Consider the following 20,617-nt stretch of genomic DNA (forward strand, 5'->3'; position numbering starts at 1 on the left):
AACCTTTTTCAAAAAAAAAAAAAAAAAAAAAAAAAAAAAAAAAAAAAAAAAAGAAAAGAAAATCAATAATTAAGAGGATCCCTGAGTTCTAACCCAAGCACCAAATGTGGCCCCTCTATTTTAGGCTAGTGTCTGTCATACAAACCATTATCGCATTTTATAACCATCAGCATCCTTATTGCTTTGGACATTTTTTTAAGTTATTCATCCCATCCCTTAATATTTACATTCGTGATTCCTTTTCAGACAGAGATGGGACCATTATTTTTTCCAGCCAAAATCTCTTGTCATATTTGCTTCCCACATTTTTTAATATTCTAAATCATTGTAATAATATCTCTGTAAAGGTTGTATTACTTCTTGTTCATGACACCAGTGTTCAGAACAATTCCCTTAGCAATTCTGATATCTCTGAATTTAATTAACGGGAATTTTCCCCCTTGTAAAGGCCACTAAAGATAAATCAGAGAAAATGTTAAAAACCTAGTATAGTGTATTGAAGTGATCTTATCTGGTATTTAGATGTCCCATTAAAAAAGGAAACTGTGCTCGTTTCTCTCATTGTATCTTTCTCATTCAAGAGGACATTAGAAGAGTCCCTACATTGCCCCAGCTTTACTTAAGTAGCATCCAGCAGCTAAAACTGGCCCTGGTTTGTCAGGAGCAGCTCAACAGGGCATCACCATTTCAGACTAGCAGGGAGGAGTTTAGGGATATTGGTTGGAAATCATTGAGCAAGTGAGAGAAATAGCTAATGTCCTCACAAAGCTTCCAGTTTCCTGAGCCCTTCCAGGAACATGATTTCTCATAACAGATAGATGTTATTACTATCATTTTTACAGGGGAGGAAACAAAGCCTCAATAAGTCTAACTGGCTTACCCTGTGCTTTTAAATAACAACTGTCAGGGTACATTCCAGGTCTCCTGTGCTGTAGGAACCATGTTTTTTCCATCAGGCATCACTGGCAGCACTGGGTTTGGTGTCCTCGAGCACTCTTCACACATTCTCTCCAAGGTCAACGTTGTCATCTGTATTTGTTTAGGTGAGGAAACTGCAAAAGTTGAGTAACTGCCCAAAGCACATTTATTTATTCAGCAAGTATTTGTTGAGCACTTGCTGTATGCCAGGGGCCACTGAAGGCTTTAGAGGTACAGAAATGAACAGGATTTACCAAATCTCTACCCTCTCAAAGATTGTGTCTTTAGTTTACATTCTTGAGAAGGAGATAAATAGTAAGCAAGTGAACAGGCACATAAATAATACATCTCCAAGCGGTAATAAGTACTTTCATAAAGCTAGTAATCGGCAGCCTGATCTGGGCCAGGTTTGAGTGACAGGGTTTGCCAAATAAGAAGGAATCAAGCCCGTGAGAAGTGGGAATAGGGAAGAAAGCAAGTTGGGCGGGAAGGGACGATGCCACCCTGGGTCGACATACTCTGGGGGTACCTGGGCCTTGGTTTCAAGCAGAGAATGGCCAACTGTTTCTGTCAAGGGCCATATATTAAATCTGTTAATCTTTGAGGGTCACATCATCTCTGCCAGCACAACCCCACACTGCTGGTCTAACGTGATAATACATATGTGAATGGGGGGAGTTGGATTGTAATAAAATTTCATATATGGACACTGAAATGAGAATTTCACATACACTTTTTACATGTCATGAAATATTATTCTTCACTTGATTTTTTTCAAACACTTGAAACTATACAAACCACCAGGTACACTGGAACATGCCTACAGTCCCAGCTACTTGGGAGGCTAAGGCAGGAAGGTCACTTAGGCCCAGGAGTTTGGGGCTGCAGTGAGTTATGGGCAACATAACTGGGCCTGGGCAACAGAGCCAGACCCTATCATAGATAGATAGATAGATAGATAGATAGATAGATAGATAGATAGATAGATAGATAGATAGATAGATAGATAATAGACTTTATGGATATCTATAAAATATATTTTTTATGTAAATAAACCATTTTGGAGTTATGGACCATACAAAAGCAAGCAGCAGGTCATAGTTTGTCAACTCCTGGTTTAAGGGGAGAAGCTGGCTGGGACGGAGTCCATCCTTGCTCACAGGAGAACACAGGTGGGGAAAAGGTGGCCAAAAGTTATATTTATAGAGACCTCTCACCACTATTGCTGCTGCTCCTCTCATTTCCTCTGTGTAGAACTTGTTTTCCTCTTCTATATTTTTCTTCTAAAATCCATTAAAAAGCATGGTATCTTCCTAGAGCAATGACTCTGCATATAAAAACAGCAGAGAATGGAGTTTCTTAAACTTAAGTACTGGCCAGAAGAAATGTCTTTCTAAGGCCAACATGGTAGGTGTGGCCTCCCCTTGAGTCTGGGGTTCACACATTCCTTGGGTTGCATAACTCGGGTATCAGTTGACACTGTTCTTCAAACACCTACTTCTCTGTACAGTCCACCCACTCGTCACACCCCTGCCTATTAAAAACAATCCTGTTGGGTAGGGTGGGGGACCATGCATGGGAAGATTTGGCCTCCCACCACCATGCCCCATATCTGCTGAGCTCTTTGTTTCCACTCTTTCCTGATTGGTGGTTATATTAGTCCATTTTCATACTGCTGTAAAGAACTGCCCGAGACTGGGTAATTGATAAAGGAAAGCGGTTAATTGACTCACAGTTCAGCATAGCTGAGGAGGCCTCAGGAAAATTACAATCATGGTGGAAGGCGAAGGCACTTTCTTCACAAATTGGCAGGAAAGAGAAGTGCCAAGCCATGGGGGAGGAGCCCCTTATAAAACTGTCAGATCTCGTGAGAACTCAATCACTATCACAAGAACAGGATGGGGGAAACCACCCCCATGGTTGAATTATCTCCACCTGGCCTCTCCCCTGACACGTGGGGATTATGGAGATTACAATTCAAGATGAGATTTGGGTGGGGCCACAAAGCCTAACCATATCAGTGATCTAACTTTCTTTTTCAATCTTTCCACACTAGGTGATGAATCCAGTGGCTCAGGGAGTGGCAGTGGGTGCATGGATGATGTGTGTCCCACGGAGTTTGAGTTTGTCACCACAGAGGCCCCCCCAGTGGATCCTGACCGGAGAGAGGTGGACTCTTCTGCAGCCCAGCGTGGCCACTCCCTGCTCTCCTGGTGTCTCACCGGCATTGTCCTGGCTCTGCAGAGACTGAGCAGATAATCTTGGGTTTTTGGTCAGATGAAACTGCATTTTAGCTATTTGAATGGCCAACTCCTTTTCTTACACTCTTGGACGATGGACCATGCCACAAAAACTTACCGTTTTCTATGAGAAGAGAGCAGTACTGCAACCTGCCTCCCTTTTTGTTTTCCCAAAGAGTACCGGGTGCCAGACTGAACTGCTTCCTCTTTCCTTCAGCTATCTGTGGGGACCTTGTTTATTCTAGAGAGAATTCTTACTCAAATCTTTCGTACCAGGAGATTTTCTTACCTTCATTTGCTTTTATGCTGCAGAAGTAAAGGAATCTCACGTTGTGAGGGTTTTTTTTTGTCATTTACAATAAAAAAGGAAGAAAGAAAATAATTTTCCTTGTAAAATCGGAACAAACCCCAAGACAGCTGCATTTTCAACAAAAAAGCAAACAAAGAAAAATAAATGAACTTTAACGCTGTAAGTTCAGCATTGACAGCCAACTCCCAGTGTAAGCTTTTTTGTAACAATCCGGGTTTACACAATGCTTATGGGGAAAAAGCTTAAAGTTTGTTCTAAATGTAGTGAAAATGCACTGTTGTCTTGGAGGTATCATCTTGCACTCTAACCAAACAACACCAAATTAATCTGGAGGTACTGATACTAAATTTAGAATCCCGTCTTTAATATGAGAACAAAAATTACTACGATCAGCACCTCTCTCTCACCCTGCCCAATTTCAATTTAGTAATGGCACCATTTTTTCTTAATTCCCTTAATGTCTGTCCACTGTACCCAATTGGCACAGATTTTCCCCTTCATCTTCAATTACTAGTAGATACCCCCATCAATTCACCTTCCTCAAGAGTCTCAATTGAAAATAATCTTTAATGATACAATCTCTGCTTTTGCCATAGGTTTGACATTAACTAGACATTTCTGCCCCTGTGCTCATTACCCTCCCAAAACAATAGCTTTTTTAATGAATCGATACACAATTAGATCCATTCCTGAGTTTTCATTTTTAACTATTTACTTTGTGTCAGTTGGTTTCTGCATCACAAGGGCATTCTCTTACAAAATAACTCACAACAGAAAAAGAAGTCAAGACAAAAATATATATATATATATAGTATTGACATGGAGATTTCTTTCACTTTTTTAGTCTTAGTATGATCATCTATTTTTATATCTATATATCTATAAATCACAGATTTTAACTTCTTAATTCCAAGCTCAGGGTTGACACACCTTTGTAAGAAAATGTTTTGTCAACCAGCTCTTCTTGTTTTGTGCTGCTCAAAGAAGGGATTCCTCAGTGATCTGTGAGCACCAAGAATCAAGAAAGAGAACTTTTTACGTATCTAACTGTCCATTTATTACAAGTTTGCCAGGGCACACCCTTCTGCATGAGTGTGCTTCAGCCTGGGTGCTCCAGACTACACCAAACTCATGGGATGAGCCGTGGGTGTGCAGGGCTTTACTGGTGATGGAAACTGTATGTGTAAAGAATGTTATTCATGAAAAACCATTGCTTTCATGTAAAACACCTTCGGCCTAGGATTCCTGCCTGGCACTTGGATACATGATCTAACTCAATAGGCCAATTTAGAGCCACAGCCTAACCTGTTCACCAAGTATGCCAAAGCCAGGCCCTATGCTCCCCCTGACAGAGAGAAGCAAAATAAACCAAACTGGGGCTTTATGACTACAGTTGACTATCCATATGTTTCTTGGTTTTTATGGTGCATCTGGAGTAGGGAAAAGTAATGTTTCAAGACACCATAGTATGCCAGTCACATTTTAATTAACTCATCGACAGTATTGACACGTAAATGGTATTTTTCAATCTCTGTTCTCATCAAAATTAAAATTAGTTATTGATTTAGTCATCACATTTAAGTAGAACACATGTGGCACAATAGTATTAAGTATATTTGAGCACTTTTGCAAGACAGAAAGTATTTACAAGCATCTATTGCTACTTTATGCCTAATGAAATATAAAATGTAGGATGATAAGAGACTTTGTGGCATTCTTTCATTTAAAACTTTATGAAATTAACAATCTAGTTCACCATTACATACTTCTAGAAAACCATCCATTTCACTGCCCACATTTTGGCTTCCTACCACGAACTCCACATAAGACTTCTCTATGAAGGACCAGTCATTTATGTTGCTCATTTCATTCTGTGTTCAGAAGTCAGTATTGTCTTTCTCCAATAATTAAGGTGCAATACAAATTAAATCAACCTTGATTTTCCAGACTATTTGAATAATAACTTGTCTTTATGGCTTTAAACTCCAAGTCTTTCCTTTTTAAAATATTTCTGCATTCTCTTTTATGAAATAGATTAGGATGCCTTGTTTTTCCTGTGCTTTCATCCCCAAAAGGTTTTGTGCATGTGTATGAATACACATAATATGAATGAATGTGAACCCATGTTCTATACGCACTAAACACACAGATAATATATAAACGCCTGCTTCATTTGTTTCAACACCTTCATTATCAATATGATTCATATTGATGAGATATAGTGACGTATAATGAGCCGGGCAGAGAGCTGAAACGATATCAGTTAATGATGTCACAGTGTTAGCACCCTGCATGGATGTGGTCTAAATATCATTCAAGTTGTACTTCCTAGTTTTTATCATCATACTACTATGTCATATAATTTTCCGACTAATTTAACATGAGAAATGTTTTGGCCCTAAAGGATTTCATTTAACCTGGTTACCCTATTTCAGTAAGTATTTTGGAATTCAACCCTCAAATTAATTTTTCTCATTTCAGCATATTGATAGGGGATGCAATGAGGCTTATTTTTTATGACATGCCCCTCATTTGCTCTGATGTTCCCTAAATTCTGTAATCATATCATAACTTTTGTTATGAATAGAGAGGAATGGGCTCACTGAAATCCGACACTAGAAATTGGTGGGTGATGCTCATAACTGCAAACACTTAGCTTATTGAAGTGCCTCTATTTACATGTTCTTTAGTTATAATATGTATTTTTCTAACAGAAATACACGTCTGTAATTGGTATATATTATACTTTGTATGTGTCACAACAAAAGCTAAACAGAGGCTAAAGTCTTTAGCAGAGAAGAATGAATTACAAATTTACCAATAAGAGCTCTGTTTATGGTTCTGTATTGAAGGACAACCATGACAACCTTCTGTCACTTTCACGAAGGCCAAGTTGGTATTTTGATTATAGCCATCGTAGAACGTTAGCACTAGAAATCTGACTCCCTTACAATGACTTACCTAGATAGCATTAAGTAACTTGTATCACCTGCTTTAAATGTAAGGGGTAGAAAATACTATTTTGTCTACACTGAAAAACACTATTATTCATTGATAAGTAGTAATAATTATAAAAGTAACATTCTTTAAAGCAAACACATTGAAAATATTATTACAGGCAGAACCCTGATTTTTAATTTATTCCCTGCTGCAGACATTAGCCTTCTTTAATTCTTTTGCCATTCCATCTACAGACTGAACACCAACTAAAGTCCCTAAGGAGGAAAAAAACTTCACATATTCCTGAGATGTGATTCTTTTATTACTTCTTTTTGCAAAGCTAATTATCAAGTGATTTGATTAAACGTAGAAGCGTTAGCAAATGCAAGTTTTACCTAAAACTTGCAGAAATTTAGACACATTTCCATTTACTTACTAACAGACCTGATTTTTATTTAAAAACACAATTTAGCTTTGCTAACAGAAGAGTAAAGGAAACCGTAACTTATAAATTTGCAATGTGTTCCTCCTTGTTGGAGACACTAGTCAGTGTTTAGTTTTAGACCAACTTACACAAACGGAGTATTGATTTGTACGCATTCTGGAGACTTGCTACGTCATGGTTTGCTACGGCACGGACTCAGCTTAGCATGGGGACATCTTCAACTTCATTCAAAGTTGAGTGGTTACGGAACCTTTGACATTGCCTTGTAATGAGGTACTTCCACGAAAAGACCCCTAACAATGGCATAATAGTGAGGTCTCTCTGTGCATATACATAATATATATGCAGCATAAATGTGTGCACCAATCAAACCTAAAATTTTATGTGACTGTCAAATGAATATTATTTGGGTTAAGATTTTTCATTTCTGATTTGGATAGAAAATTGCTATTAATCTTGTATTAAAATAGTTTTTAAAAATCTACCAGTGCCCTTTCTGCATTTTCTTAATTATTGTCATAAATTTCAGAGCCATGGAACTTTTTGGGTTTGAGACATTTTTAGAAAGTTCAATATTAAAAAACAACAACAAACCCCATATAGTAAAACAGTGCCACTCACCGAAATACACTCAGCATCTGAAATCAGGAACTATTTGAATTTTAGAACATTTAGAGCCTCCCAAATGTATATGGAAAATACTGTATCTCTATTCTTTTGTACTGATTTCTTCTCAGAGGATAAATTTAGTGACTTGAAAACTGATGTCAATACTTTATAAATGAGGTCAAAAAATAAGATCAAATGTGAAAAGACTAATAACTTCCCAATTTAGCCAATTGCATTGAGTTTTATACTTCTGAAATGTTTCCATCCTCTCAGGCATGCTAAATATTGTATAACCTGCTAAAGATTTATTTCACAAATATTTATTGAACTCTTATTATGTACAAACCTTGCTCTAGGGGATTTATCACTGGCTGTGAAAAACCAGTTGAAAATTATTCATTCCTTAATGCAGTTAACCATAACTATTACAGATAAATAATTTATTTCAAGAATGATCTTATAAATAAAGGAACTCATACAAATAAAGGTACTAAGAATACAGCATGTAACTATAAGAAATACTGTGATTTAGCTCACATTATTATTATTTTGGTTTGTATTGAGAAAAGTGACTATTATAAAACAATTAAGGAATGTTAGGATAATTTCATCTACAAAATCAAAATGTAACAAATTTTATTTGGAAGTAACAGAAACCAGTTTATTGGGAAGGAAAAACATCCAAGTGGTTTTAGAAAAATAAATGAAACCAGACACTTTTATCAGGTAACAACAATATTTATTTTAATTTGCTCTTTGGATAAGCAGACAGGGATATAGTTAAAGTATATGCACAAATGTGGTAACAAAATTACATTGATTTAAAAAATCCAACTTGTAACATAGTGGCAATGAGGGATAAAGTGTTTCTGTATCTTGAGAGCTAGAAAGATGCAGCCACAAATTTAAGTCTGTTTAAATAGACGTTGACAACTGATATAGTGGGGACGCATTTCCATTCCATAGACACATTTATTTGCTGGTGTAAACATGTGGCCAAACATATTTTGCTGGCTCATAAATAGGGCATGCAGCAAAGCCAGGAGGAATTAGATGCCTGCCTTTATAGCCTGCTTAAGGAGCACAAGCTCATGTACACCTTGAAGCATAAAGCAAAACAGGAAATTGGGAAAATGGGACTTTTACCCTGTGAATGCCCAAGTTTGGAGAGAGGAGAAAGAAGGATTGCAAACTGGATTCAAGAAAGCAGAAGAATATTTACCTTGAATAAAGCCACCTTCCCTTCAATAAGAACAAGCATCTGTGGATTTTTTTAATTAAAAAAAATTACTGACCTCAGCAATTACTCACTTTTTCAAAAGATATATAATGAGAAATCATCCCATGCCAAACACGGTTCTGGGTGCAAGAGCAAGACACTAAAATTTCCGCCCTCTCCCTTTAGTGAGGAAGAGACAGACAACATGTACGCCAATAAATGAACGCGAAGATTCAGAAAGTGAAAGGCGCCATGAAGGAATGAAACAGGAAATGGGATAGCGACCAGGAAGGAAACTCCTTTAGGCTAGTGGTCCAGGAGAGCCTGGGGTGATGGAGCTCTGATGAATGACAGGGAAAGAGACACCATGAGCAGACCCGGGGATAGAAATTTCCAGGCAGAGAAAGTGCAGATGCAGAGATCTCAGTTCGGGAATGACCCGTACTTGAGCGAACGTGACTGCAGTGAGGTGCTGAGCAGTGAGATGGTTGAAGAGCTGACTTTGGGAATTATCCACTTTTTTCAAAAGATAGATAATGAGAAATTATCCCATGCCAAACATGGTCCTGGGTGCAAGAGCAAGACGCTAAAGTTGGGGCAGCCCTGTTAAGCCTAATGGCCAAAGCTAAGGTCTTATCCCCTGGTGAAGCCAGAGCCCCAGTGGGACACAGCAGCCCGGCTGGTCACACTCACTCACATTTTTTGGGGGGATTGGGGGGCGAGGGGGCGAGGGGGGACGGAGTCTCCCTCAGTCGCCCAGGCTGGAGTGCGGTAGTGCCCTCTCGACTCACTGCAATCTCCCCCTCCGGGGTTCAAGCGATTCTCCTGCCTCAGCCTCCCGAGTAGCTGGGACTACAGGCACCCTCCACCATGCCGGGCTAATGTTTTGTATTTTTAATAGAGACGGAGTTTCACCATGTTGGCCAGGCTGCTCTCGAATTCCTGACCTCGTGATCCACATGCCTCAGCCTCCCAAAGTGCTGGGATTACAGGCCTGAGCCACCATACCCAGCCTTATTTCATCTTTATAACATCTCTATGATATAAACATAATAATGTCCATTTTATACTGAATAAAATGAGACAGTGAAATTAATAACTCACCCAATCACACTAAGAAGGTCATGATATGAACCCGGATCTGTAAGAACTGGACAGAAAAATGAAGGTATTAATATATAAGAATAAGTTTGTTTTTGTTGTTACAAATTCAATTCAATTATCCAAGCGTGCTCTGAGTATTGACAACAAGTGTGCAAACTGGCAACAAGTTTCCATTAGCATAAAGGATATATGTGAAATTTTAATTCTGAGATGGAGTTGCTTTGTGTCTTAACTTTTTTTCAAAATTAAAATCCTAAGTAAATAAATGACTGGAGATTCTGGGTTTTTATGTAGTTTGAACTTACAGCCACCTTGAAGCAAAGCACTATCCCTATGACAGAAACACGCATCAAGCCCACTTCCCCTCGTTTGTCAACTCGGCTTAGACATCATAGTCACAGGAAGCAAATCAGATATCAAATTCACAGAGCTTAGCCCAACTTCCAGTGACTCTCCCATATATTAGCTGTCTGTAATTTAACTATTCTGATGGTCGAGTGGACCTGAAATATAAATCAAAACAGCTCAACAATTACCCAACTCAGATAACTAGTTTGGCTGCTTTGTAGACTAAACTGACTGTTAAAACATCTTATAAAGTATTGTGATGTTGAACACACAGCCCAATCAAAGTCCTAGCGAGGGCTTTCTTAGTTAAAATAAAGACTGCAGCATAGGAACTCCCTGTGTCTTTCATATTCCTGGAGTTAAAGCTACTTACACTGTTGCTTTCCACCTCATGCTTGCTTGAAAGGCATGGGCCATTGCCGTCCTTAGCTGAGAGAGTCAGGGGTATTGAGCACAGGTTGTGTCCTTCTTAAAAAGGTTCTCTAGACGAGGAGTCCCCAGCCTTTTTGACACCAGGGACCAGTTTCACGGAAGACAATCTTTCCATGAACCAGGATTAGAGAGGTAATGGTTTCAGGAAGATTCAAGTGCATTACACTTATTGTGCACTTTCTTTCTGTTATTACATTGTAATATATAATGAAATAATTATACAACTCACCATAATGTAGAATCTGGGAGCCCTGAGTTTGTTTTCCTGCAAGGAGACAGTCCCATCTGGGGGTGATGGGAGACAGCGACAGAGCATCAGGCATTACATTCTCATAAGGTGTGTGCAACCTAAATCCCTCACTTGTGCAGTTCACAATAGGGTTTGTGCTCCTGTGAGAATCTAATGCCACCGCTGATCTGACAGAAGGCAGAGCTCAGGTGATAATGCTCACTCGCCTGCCACTCACCTCCTGCTGTGTGGCCCGGTTCCTAACAGGCCACGGACTAGTACCAGTCTGTGGCCAGTGGGTTGAGGACCCCTGCGCTAGACATTTCATGAAGGTGACGATCACGTTAGGGAAAAGTTTGTTACAAAGCTCTGTTTATTTCTGTTTAGTGATAAAACATGCCTTATATTTGCATAAAGCATTTCATCCTGAAGGGAACTTTCAAATTCATTTTCTTTCATAATCTTCACTACATCTCCATGAAGTAGGCAGGAGCTACTGTCCCTATGGTACAGATCAGAGAAGCTACACAGTGGAGCCAAGATCTTCTCATCTTGTTTTTGTTTATTCTCTCCCTTTCTTCTTCTTCTCTCCCTTACTCCCAGCCCACCCAAACTGTAAGGACTTGAATGTAAATCATTCTTGTTCCTACCAACCTCTTACTAGGTTATGGAACCAGCCCATAGTTCAGCTGCAGGGACCCAGGCCCCAGTTCTCAAGCTGAGCCTGGTAGAATGATACCCCAACAGTCTTCTGATTCATCTCCGCTTCTGAATCATATACTGTGAGCTATTATATACTGAGTTTCTGTGTGTGAAAGAAACTAGAAGTCCCAAAATTATATTAAGTCCAAGAAATTTCACTCAGTTTTATGAAAATCTTGTTAGTGACACAGGAATGATTGTATTGGTTTTTGTTTGTTTGAACTATTGCATATGAATTAGTGCATGAAGGCTATTTTTATACAGCCAAAGGTAAGCCTAGGTTCTATGACTGGGCTTGTGTTTGAACTTAAGGGTTTTATTTAATGGAAAAGGAAAAGCCTTACATTGAGTAATGCATTATTGGACAGACAGCACGAGCCAGGAGAAATCGGCAAGCAAAAGGCCTTTCTCTAGGAAAAAAGAACAGAGATTTCCCCCACATCTGAAATCTTCCTTCCTCTGGCACAAGCCTTTGATCTTTCCCCTGTTTGTACCTCATGAACAAGGAGGGAGTGCCGTGGAATGGCACGGGGGGAAGCAAAACTTAAAAAGAGGGAAAAACCAAAATCCAGTACTACTGACACAGGTGATAAGTTTCCTATATATTCATTTGACCATTTCTGAACCTCTACTGTAAAAGTCTCCTGTCATAGAAAGGGAAGGTTCTCTACAGATAATATATAATAATGGTACTTAATGAAAAACGTAAAAAGAAATCACATAGGAACTCTGGTATGTTGAACGAATACTCTTCACTCACCATATGTAAAAAAAAAGTCTATATGTCCCAAATTGTCTCAGACAGTCCCCCTTATGTCTGCTGTCCCAGTATTATTATTAACAGCACCCCTTTCACTCTCCACGGTGTCCTTGACTTGAATGATAAATTATATGGTCACTCTAGGTATAAATAATGGCTATTCACATGATCAATTTACACTCTAATGTATATGACACCTAATAATTTTTCAAACCTCCCACCCAGCTGAAGAAAGTAACAGGTAATGTTATTCACCAGTGACTTTCCTATTTAAATCTCCCTGCCTACTTGTTATATTGAAAAACATCTGGAATCAGAATCAGGAATCCAAAAACAACTTAGACATTGCCAAGCATGCTAGATAACCCCAGTTCACAAGTGCCCAGCTCTAAACGCCAGCATGCTTTCATCTCAAAGTAAGCCACACTTGAAACTTGATCCCAGGTGGTTGACCCCTTCTGCTGTTCAGTAATTTTGCTGGATATGTCAGTGAACAAAACCACTGAAAATGGGTGCCACCCCAGAAGTTGTATTTTGGTTCCATTTGCTGCTGCTAGAGGGTTGTAATTTGAGGCTTGTTTTCCTTACCTGCCAATCTTAGCAGTCCCACAACAGCTTCAGCTAAATTGTTCTAAGTTGTTGATAAGTTGAAAATGCTCTGCTAACGTTTTCTTTTGGTTTTGACTCACATCTCGGATCAATTTCTTGAGCCCTGTTTCTGGATTGGCCATCCATACCACAGGACATATGATATTCACATCAAGTAGTACCAATAATTTCTTTACATTTAATCGCACTAAATGTAACCCCTCCCCTTTCTTTCCCACTCAAATGAGCATACCAGAATGCAAGGAAGTGATGGGTATGAAATTACCATAAAACTCATAATGAATCCACTCCAACTTACAGAAATCATTCACATATTTTACTAATTCAGTTATTACTCCTAATAAACTACATGCAATACTTTCCAATTGATTCCTACACTGGATTTATGAGATCTTTGTGCTGTTCCACTTAACATCTGAGAGGATGTGTTCCAAAGAGAACAAAGTGTGACATAAAAACTGCCACCTACTGATACCCGACATATAAAAAGGTACCTCTTAGATTGACAGCTAACCGGAAGAAAGGAACTTACCCTTTGATTAAAACACTCAGCCCTTCAAAGGATACTCCAGGCTTGCTTTTGCAAGATTACCTATTCCTAAAGGTATTCTTTAAAGATCAGTTGGGCACAAATGTGTACACTTGTATTGTCTACAGGGTAGAGACAAAGATTTCTACTAGAATTTAAAATATTACCCCAAATATTAAAAATCTAGCCAAAGATCTAAATGCAAATCATTTATTATTGTGCCCTGTACTATGGTATATGTTTGGAAAAACATATAATTGATCAAAACATACTCTCTCTGCTCAAGGAGAAAATAACACCACCTACCAAAAAGTAATAACAAAAGCAACACTAGTAATAAGAATGCCTAGGAACTATTCTAAGCCCTTGCCATGTATTAATTCATCTTATTCTAAAAATAAAACATTCTAAAAAAAAAAAAGAGCAGGTACTATTGCTGTCCTAATTAGACAGGTAAGGAAATTGAAGCACAGATAAGTTAAATGACTACCTCAAGGTCCCACACAGCTAGAAATTAGCAGATAGAAAAATGCTGACGTTGCCAAAGCTGAAAATACACCATGGTTACCTGAAGAGGTGCACACTGTTCGGAATGAATAGAGACGAGTATTCCCTGCTCTGCAGTAGCATAAAGGAAGGAGAGAGGTTACCTTTTGGAAATAATGATCTAGTGTGGGCTCTACTGCAAACAAAGTACATGAAAAATAGTCAATGATCGTCTCATTTTTATACATGCTGTTACTCTGTCAAGATTTTTTAAATTGTGTTTCCTGTAGGTACCCTGGGGTCTGGGGAGAATGCATAGCTCTGGGAGGATATACATAAAGCCATATGTATATGCACATAAATATACATGGGTTAGAATAATTGATCAAATAGAGACCTGGTTCCCACTCCCACTCCATACTCCAAAAGAACAAACAAGGCAAAATATTGAGTAGCCAAGTTCTTGTTCAATCTTAAGGTCCTGATAATATTAAGACAAACCACAATGGCTTTGCACTGACTGTTTATGAGATCATCTAACCTCTTGACTGAATTATAGCTTATAATCATACTCTCTATCCTTATTACCCTGTGTACAGCACTCCATTATCTGCAGAACTGTCAGAAAATACCTTCCCAGCTGCTGAATTACCCTAATCACAATTTTTTTTTCTTACCCAGCCCTGCTCTGGGTTGTGAGGCTCAGGGAAGGAGCAGAGGGGAGTGGAGAGTTCTGATGTTCCGGTGACAATGAGAAGGTGCCTGACATTTCCTCCACGCTCTCAGCCAGCACGGTTGCCATTCTCTCTCCACTTTGCCCTAAGCCTTTATTAACCCAGTATGGAATATGGCAATTTCCTAAGCCATGGTCATTAAAGTAAATACCATTTCTCCCCATAAGCCTCCCTTTAGCTGCTGTGTTCTTCGTGCTTGTTTAGCTCGTGATATTTCATGCCAAATATTTTAGAGACAGTGTTCAGAAATTACCAAGCAGCTAGACTGTGAAATGCGATGTTCCCATCCTTCGGGAAAAGGAGTCAGACCGCAGGGATGTTGTATTTTGTATTTGCTTTACATTCATTATACGTTTCTTGCTGAGCCTGCTTTTCCACAAATATTGAAGACTGAGCTGACGAATGACTCTCTATTAACATCAACTCATGTTGGTGATTATGCATCTTTGGGAAGTACTTAATAAATACTATTAAAAGATTTTGCTTTACAGCGATGGCAATCATGCCAGATGTGATATTGTGTTATTAGACAAAGGCAATCTTGAAAAGCTTTCAAGGTAACATTTAAAAAGTAATCCTTTATTAGGTTGCCTAGCAAGATGCCCCATAAGCATTTAAAACCCGTAAGACAGTTGAGCTCAGATAAAGAATGTGTTACCAGATGGAGACAGTAATTACCCTGTCCCCGAACTCTAATTGTATTTACCCTGCCTTTTGCCTATGAAGTTGACAATACAATATCTGGCTTTTCAACTGGAGCATACCATTTCATATTTCCTGCTGGTACACATATATTAATGAATGGGTCCTTTTATTAACGAAAGTGTAAGACAAGAATATTTCAGTCATGCTGTTACACCTACTGCCTGATATAGATCATAAAGGACAAGAATAAAATTTAATTTGCAGTAACTCTTTGGAGCTACAGTAATAGTTGCCCAGGAGTTCTTTGTCAGAGCATCTTGGCTTTTCATTAAGTACTCAGCCACTAAATTTTTTTCAATTCTGGCAGAAGCAGCCAGGGAACACTTTGGGAGCCCCATAAAAGGCACTCTCCTAATCTTCAAATCATTGGAAAGACTCTTTAGCATCTGTTAAAATATTTTTTCCTTCTAATCTGCCTGAAACTAATAGGGAGAAAATTCCGAGATGTTTCTTAATTAAGCAATAAGAAATGGTGACCGGTGGTCTGCACTGACTTAATCACAGTTGTAAAGCATGAAAAAGGGAAAAGAGTTAAGTACCCCTAAATCCTCAGGCATCTGACTTCCCCATGAATGTGCCTTATTGCTATTAGTAAGAAGTCTTTCCTCAGTTTGAATTAGGAAGATCCAAATGATGTGGGAAAAAAAAAAAAAAAAACTCAGACTCAAGAAAGAGTGAAGGCTGTGAGTGATGCAGGAAAAACAAACCAACAACAACAACAAAAAAAGAGTGATGCAGGAAAAACAAACAAACAAACAAACAAAAAACACAACCACCCAGTAAAGCAAATTTCTCCCTTTAGCAAGAGGGGAGGAAAGAGTGATGAAGGTGCCAGTGCTAGGGCAAAGGGCTCTTGCTTCTGTGCAGTTATTACTTAGCCTAGTAGCTTCTGAGTGTGGCCTGCAGCACTGCCTCCTTGACCAAGCAGGTAATGAAATTGCAGCAACTGCAAAGTATGAGGCAACAAGGAAGGCACTGGCTGCGACTAAAGAGCATGAGCCAGCTCCACCTAAAGGGATTGCTGTGCAATTCCAAGGCATTCATTCAGCACACAGCTGGTAAGAAAAATAGGTCTGAGAGCAAAAATCTCCTTCCCCAAAACCAGTTTGTAACCCCTTTCTTAAAATCACCATGAACACGAATACCTAAACCCTCAATCTACTTGCTAATCCCCATTTTCAAACTAGGACTTAGAGTCCCTCCAAACTACTTACTAGCAAATCCTAAGAGTTTAACAGATAAGCATCTCAGGTAACTTTCTATCTATTCAAACCATTGACCCAGGAGTTTTTTCCTGCTGCGTTTATTAAAACCCAAGACAAAAAGGAAGAATTAATTCTGGAATAGTCTTTTACACTGTTGTATACACTTCTCACATCTGTGAAAAATTTATCCATGTTTGCATAATTGTATTGAATGATCTGTTAAGAAGTGTTATAACAGCAGAAACAACAAAAAAAATGCTCATTTGTTCTGCCATAATAATTGTCCATTTTACCTGAAGATGATCAGAATATGCCACCCCAAATATGCCACTTTCACATAAGAATTATTTTGAGCTGAAGACAATTGAGAAACATCAGACATAAGAGGAATTCTCCCTCCTCCCCATTTTTGCCTAAAAGTAGGGCATGAATTTCCCATTGTGAACGTGACACAAATTTTTTTTTGTAAAGGTGTTTACATCTTCCTTACTAGAAAGAGGAGAAAGCTGTTATTTGCATAACAATCTTACCAAACACCTCTTATGTACATTTTTAGTCACCTTCCCACAATTTACCTCCCCTAGGAGCCCCAATCCCCCTTTCCTTTATCTGGGTCTCCACAATTTATCACCCTCTGTTAGGATGGTATATAAGCTCTCAACTCTAACCATGCCTCTGAGTTACTCATCATTGAGTTCTCCCTCATGTCCTACATATTCCATGTGTAAATAGACTCTGTTTTCTTTTCTTCTTTTAACCTGTCTTTTATCAGTTTAATTCATAGGCCCAGCACTAAACCTAAGATGATAGAAGAAAAGTTTGTAACTCCTTACTTATTCTTAGAAGAATTATATGAAATAAGTATGGCATACTACCAACTCACTTCATGTTATTTATCATTTCACTTTCATTTGATATTTTCCCCCACAAAGAGGCCAAAATCTGGTGGTTTGAAAGACTTCATTAAGTATAGGAATTAAATATAGTACTGCTGTTTTTGTAATTCATTACTTGTAGATTTCATACTTGCTAATTCACCTACTCATTAAAATTCATTTTCATAGTGATTTGCAGACATACGTATGCACAGAGCAGTGACAAATTTAAGTCATTTGATGCTCACATTCTAGCTGAGGTTCAACAAGGTGATGCTCTGCCTTCTCATTTCAACTCTCATACTAAAACTAGTGTTCTTTTCACAGTCTATTTAGTGCCATCTTTTCCTCAATTTTGTGCTCTCTGTTGATTTTGCTGTTTACAATGTCCCCCACCAAATGTGATGCTGCAGTGCTGCGTAGTGTTCCTAAAGCTGAGGAGTCCGTGAGGTGTCTTACAGAGAAAATGCACATGTTAGACAGGCTTCGTTCAGGCATGTTACAGTGTTTGTGGTGGCAAGCTGAAAGCTAATGAATCAACAATATAAATTATGTATGTTAAATAAGATGTCTTTAAACAGAAACACAATTAAATAGTTGTATGTTGATCAGTTGATTAAAATGTTATGACCAGAGGCTTTTAGGAACCCTGTATTTCCCCCTAGGGGCAATGACTCAGTCTTCTCTACAATTATAGAGCATAACTTCCATAATGAGAATCAGCTTTCATCAAAATTGTTTATTTCATGTGCTTCCCTACTCAGTTGACTCTAACCAAAACTGATGACAGTTGCAATAGTCTTGATGTTAAGTCACATCCATTTTAATGGAGATGTCTTCTCTAGTTTTCTCTTTGGCATTTTAGAGTACAGTTTTTTTAACAAGTCTTTTGATCTCAATCACAACTAGACCTCTGTAACACAATGTTTCCCTCTATATATGTGGCTTTCTGATGTCGATGGATGATTTCACCAGCTTTAGCCCTGCTCATAACCCTGAGGACTGAGAAAATTAATATCTTGGTATGCCTTAACTCCATTCTAAGGAGTGACAGGAAGTGACATGAGCTATATCCAAAGGAATACTTGGAAGCCTTCTTCTAGACTTTCGATGGTCTGGGAATTCCACTGATGTCACATATGCCTTTGCAGAATACGGGGAATTTAACTCTGATCTCAGCCAGCACCCCCAGCAGGCACAGCTACATAATTTACCTGGCCCACTGAAAATGAAAACATGGGATGCCTTATGTAGGAAAAAAGTACAGTTATAGGTGCTAAAATATAAACCTTTTTCCTTTCTTCTATGGTCTCTCTTCCTCAATTTGCCATGGCACCTTTTTTTTAACTTACTATTTAATGCTGTTCTAAGAAAATTAAAATATTAGTACACACTTTATTGTTCATTTTCTAATTGAGCACTGCCAGTTTTAAAAGAAGATATATATGCATTTAACAGAAATCCCTGAAATTACACAATCCATATTTCATAGTTTGTACATACATATGTATTTTGTTTTTACCAAATCAGTGAAAACACTGCACAAAATTAACGAGTTTTTATTTCATTTCTTGATACTCACAGATTCTACCAACATGTTCTATCTTTAGCCTACTGATCAGGAAGGAAGAAGTGAAAGGAAAAATAACTATGGGTTTTTAATTTTTTTTTCTTTTCTTTTTATGTCATTTTCAGGGTAAATGGTTGACTAATACAGAAGTAATACAAGTAAGGAAACATATGATAAGTTTCCTTAGTCATTTGTCTTACTTAGAATTTTCTTCTTATTGCATTTGAAGCAAATTCTCATTCAAATAGAAACATGGTCCCTCTGTGTGTCAGCACCCCTACTTAGTCATAGCTGTGACATGTTTACTAATACTAACTTTGAGTCTCACTGAACTCCCACACATCATAGGTTCCCTGGAGTTTTGTGCTCATAGGACATTACAAATGCTACAATTGAAAGAGGTGACAAGGAACAGCAGACATGTATATTTCGCACCTATATTCTGCTCACATAAATGTTGCATTGTCCCATCATATTTTACATACAAAGTACAAGTTCAAAGATAAAATTATCAAGAATGTCAAGATAACAACAATGGAGCATTGAAGCAAGCCCAGGGCCCTTCTGAGCATAAGACCCTGTGAAACTGTACAAGTAACACACCAATGAAGCTGGCCCTGGTACCCAGCCCAGGCTGGGTCATGCATCTGGAACCCATGTGTGGCTTCTAGAATTACTTATGGAAAATACTCACTAACCTAGAAAGGGTAATCTTGAAATAAGGAACTACTTCCTAGAGAATAATAAGCCCTTGCAATAGTGAATGTGGTCATTCAGCCTGGATTGGTCCCAGTTATCAAAAAGGAAGCTCTGGACCTAGAACTAGCTGAGCAAATTGCAGGAAGTTACTTAAAAAGGCACTGAGATGATCTCATGTTAAAAAAAAAAAAAAAAAGAAATCTGAAATCTGGATCTGAGTGAGATGCCACACAGATCAGCTCAGCTCTGAAAAATACATACATCTTTAGAAAAAGATGAGCATCAGCAGGTGTTTCAAAATCAATGGTGCCTGTAGGGAATGATTTGAAGAAAAGAGAGGATTTCCAGTGTAGAAAGTGAAAAACTGCTCAAAGCAGAAAGATTGAAGTTGGGTCACGGTGATAAACAGAACAAGAGAAGGAGGAAGGAAAAGAGCCTGTTTTAGAAGCAGCCACACACGTACCTTTGACAATGAGGGAGGATAGGAGATTTCATGTGAGGTGCTGTTATTTGAACTCTGTAGGTGAGGATGAGCGTTTAAACTTGAGAAAATGAGAGGAAGCAATTTCCAGAAACTGTGAGTGCAGGTAGTGAGAGAAGAACAATCAAATGGAGGATAATGCTGGTGGAAGGCTCTGAAAGGTAGATGGAAGGAAGAGTAAGAAAGCAGAGGCCAGACATGGTTATTAATTGATGGTTTGGTTTTGCAGATTTCATTGTCCTTCCAAAATCATTTACCTTTTTAAATTTGAAATGGATTGCTACACATAGTTGTGTCTTATGGCAAACAGACTCTAAGGTGGTCCCTATGGTTCCTGCCTCCAGTTTCATGCCCTTGTGTGGTCCTTTCCGCTTGAGTGTGCATGGCACCTGTCACTTACTTCTAACTGTATCAGTCCATTATCACACTGCTATGAAGAAGTACCTGAGACTGGGCAATTTATAAATA

General features: G+C 38.5%; 1 protein-coding gene across 1 annotated transcript in view; it reads left to right on the forward strand.

Annotated features, from left to right (window-relative positions):
- The window catches only part of GPC6 (glypican 6), a 1,182,247-nt gene extending 1,174,303 nt beyond the window's left edge, over nt 1-7,944 (forward strand). Inside the window, exon 9 of the mRNA XM_025364357.1 lies at nt 2,975-7,944. Coding sequence (XP_025220142.1) covers nt 2,975-3,177 — 203 coding nt within the window. The 3' untranslated portion in view covers nt 3,178-7,944. The remainder of the gene's footprint in view (nt 1-2,974) is intronic.
- The last annotated feature ends 12,673 nt before the right edge of the window (nt 7,945-20,617 follow it).

Source organism: Theropithecus gelada, chromosome 17 (assembly GCF_003255815.1).
Source record: "Theropithecus gelada isolate Dixy chromosome 17, Tgel_1.0, whole genome shotgun sequence".
Classification (NCBI taxonomy): Eukaryota; Metazoa; Chordata; class Mammalia; order Primates; family Cercopithecidae; genus Theropithecus; species Theropithecus gelada.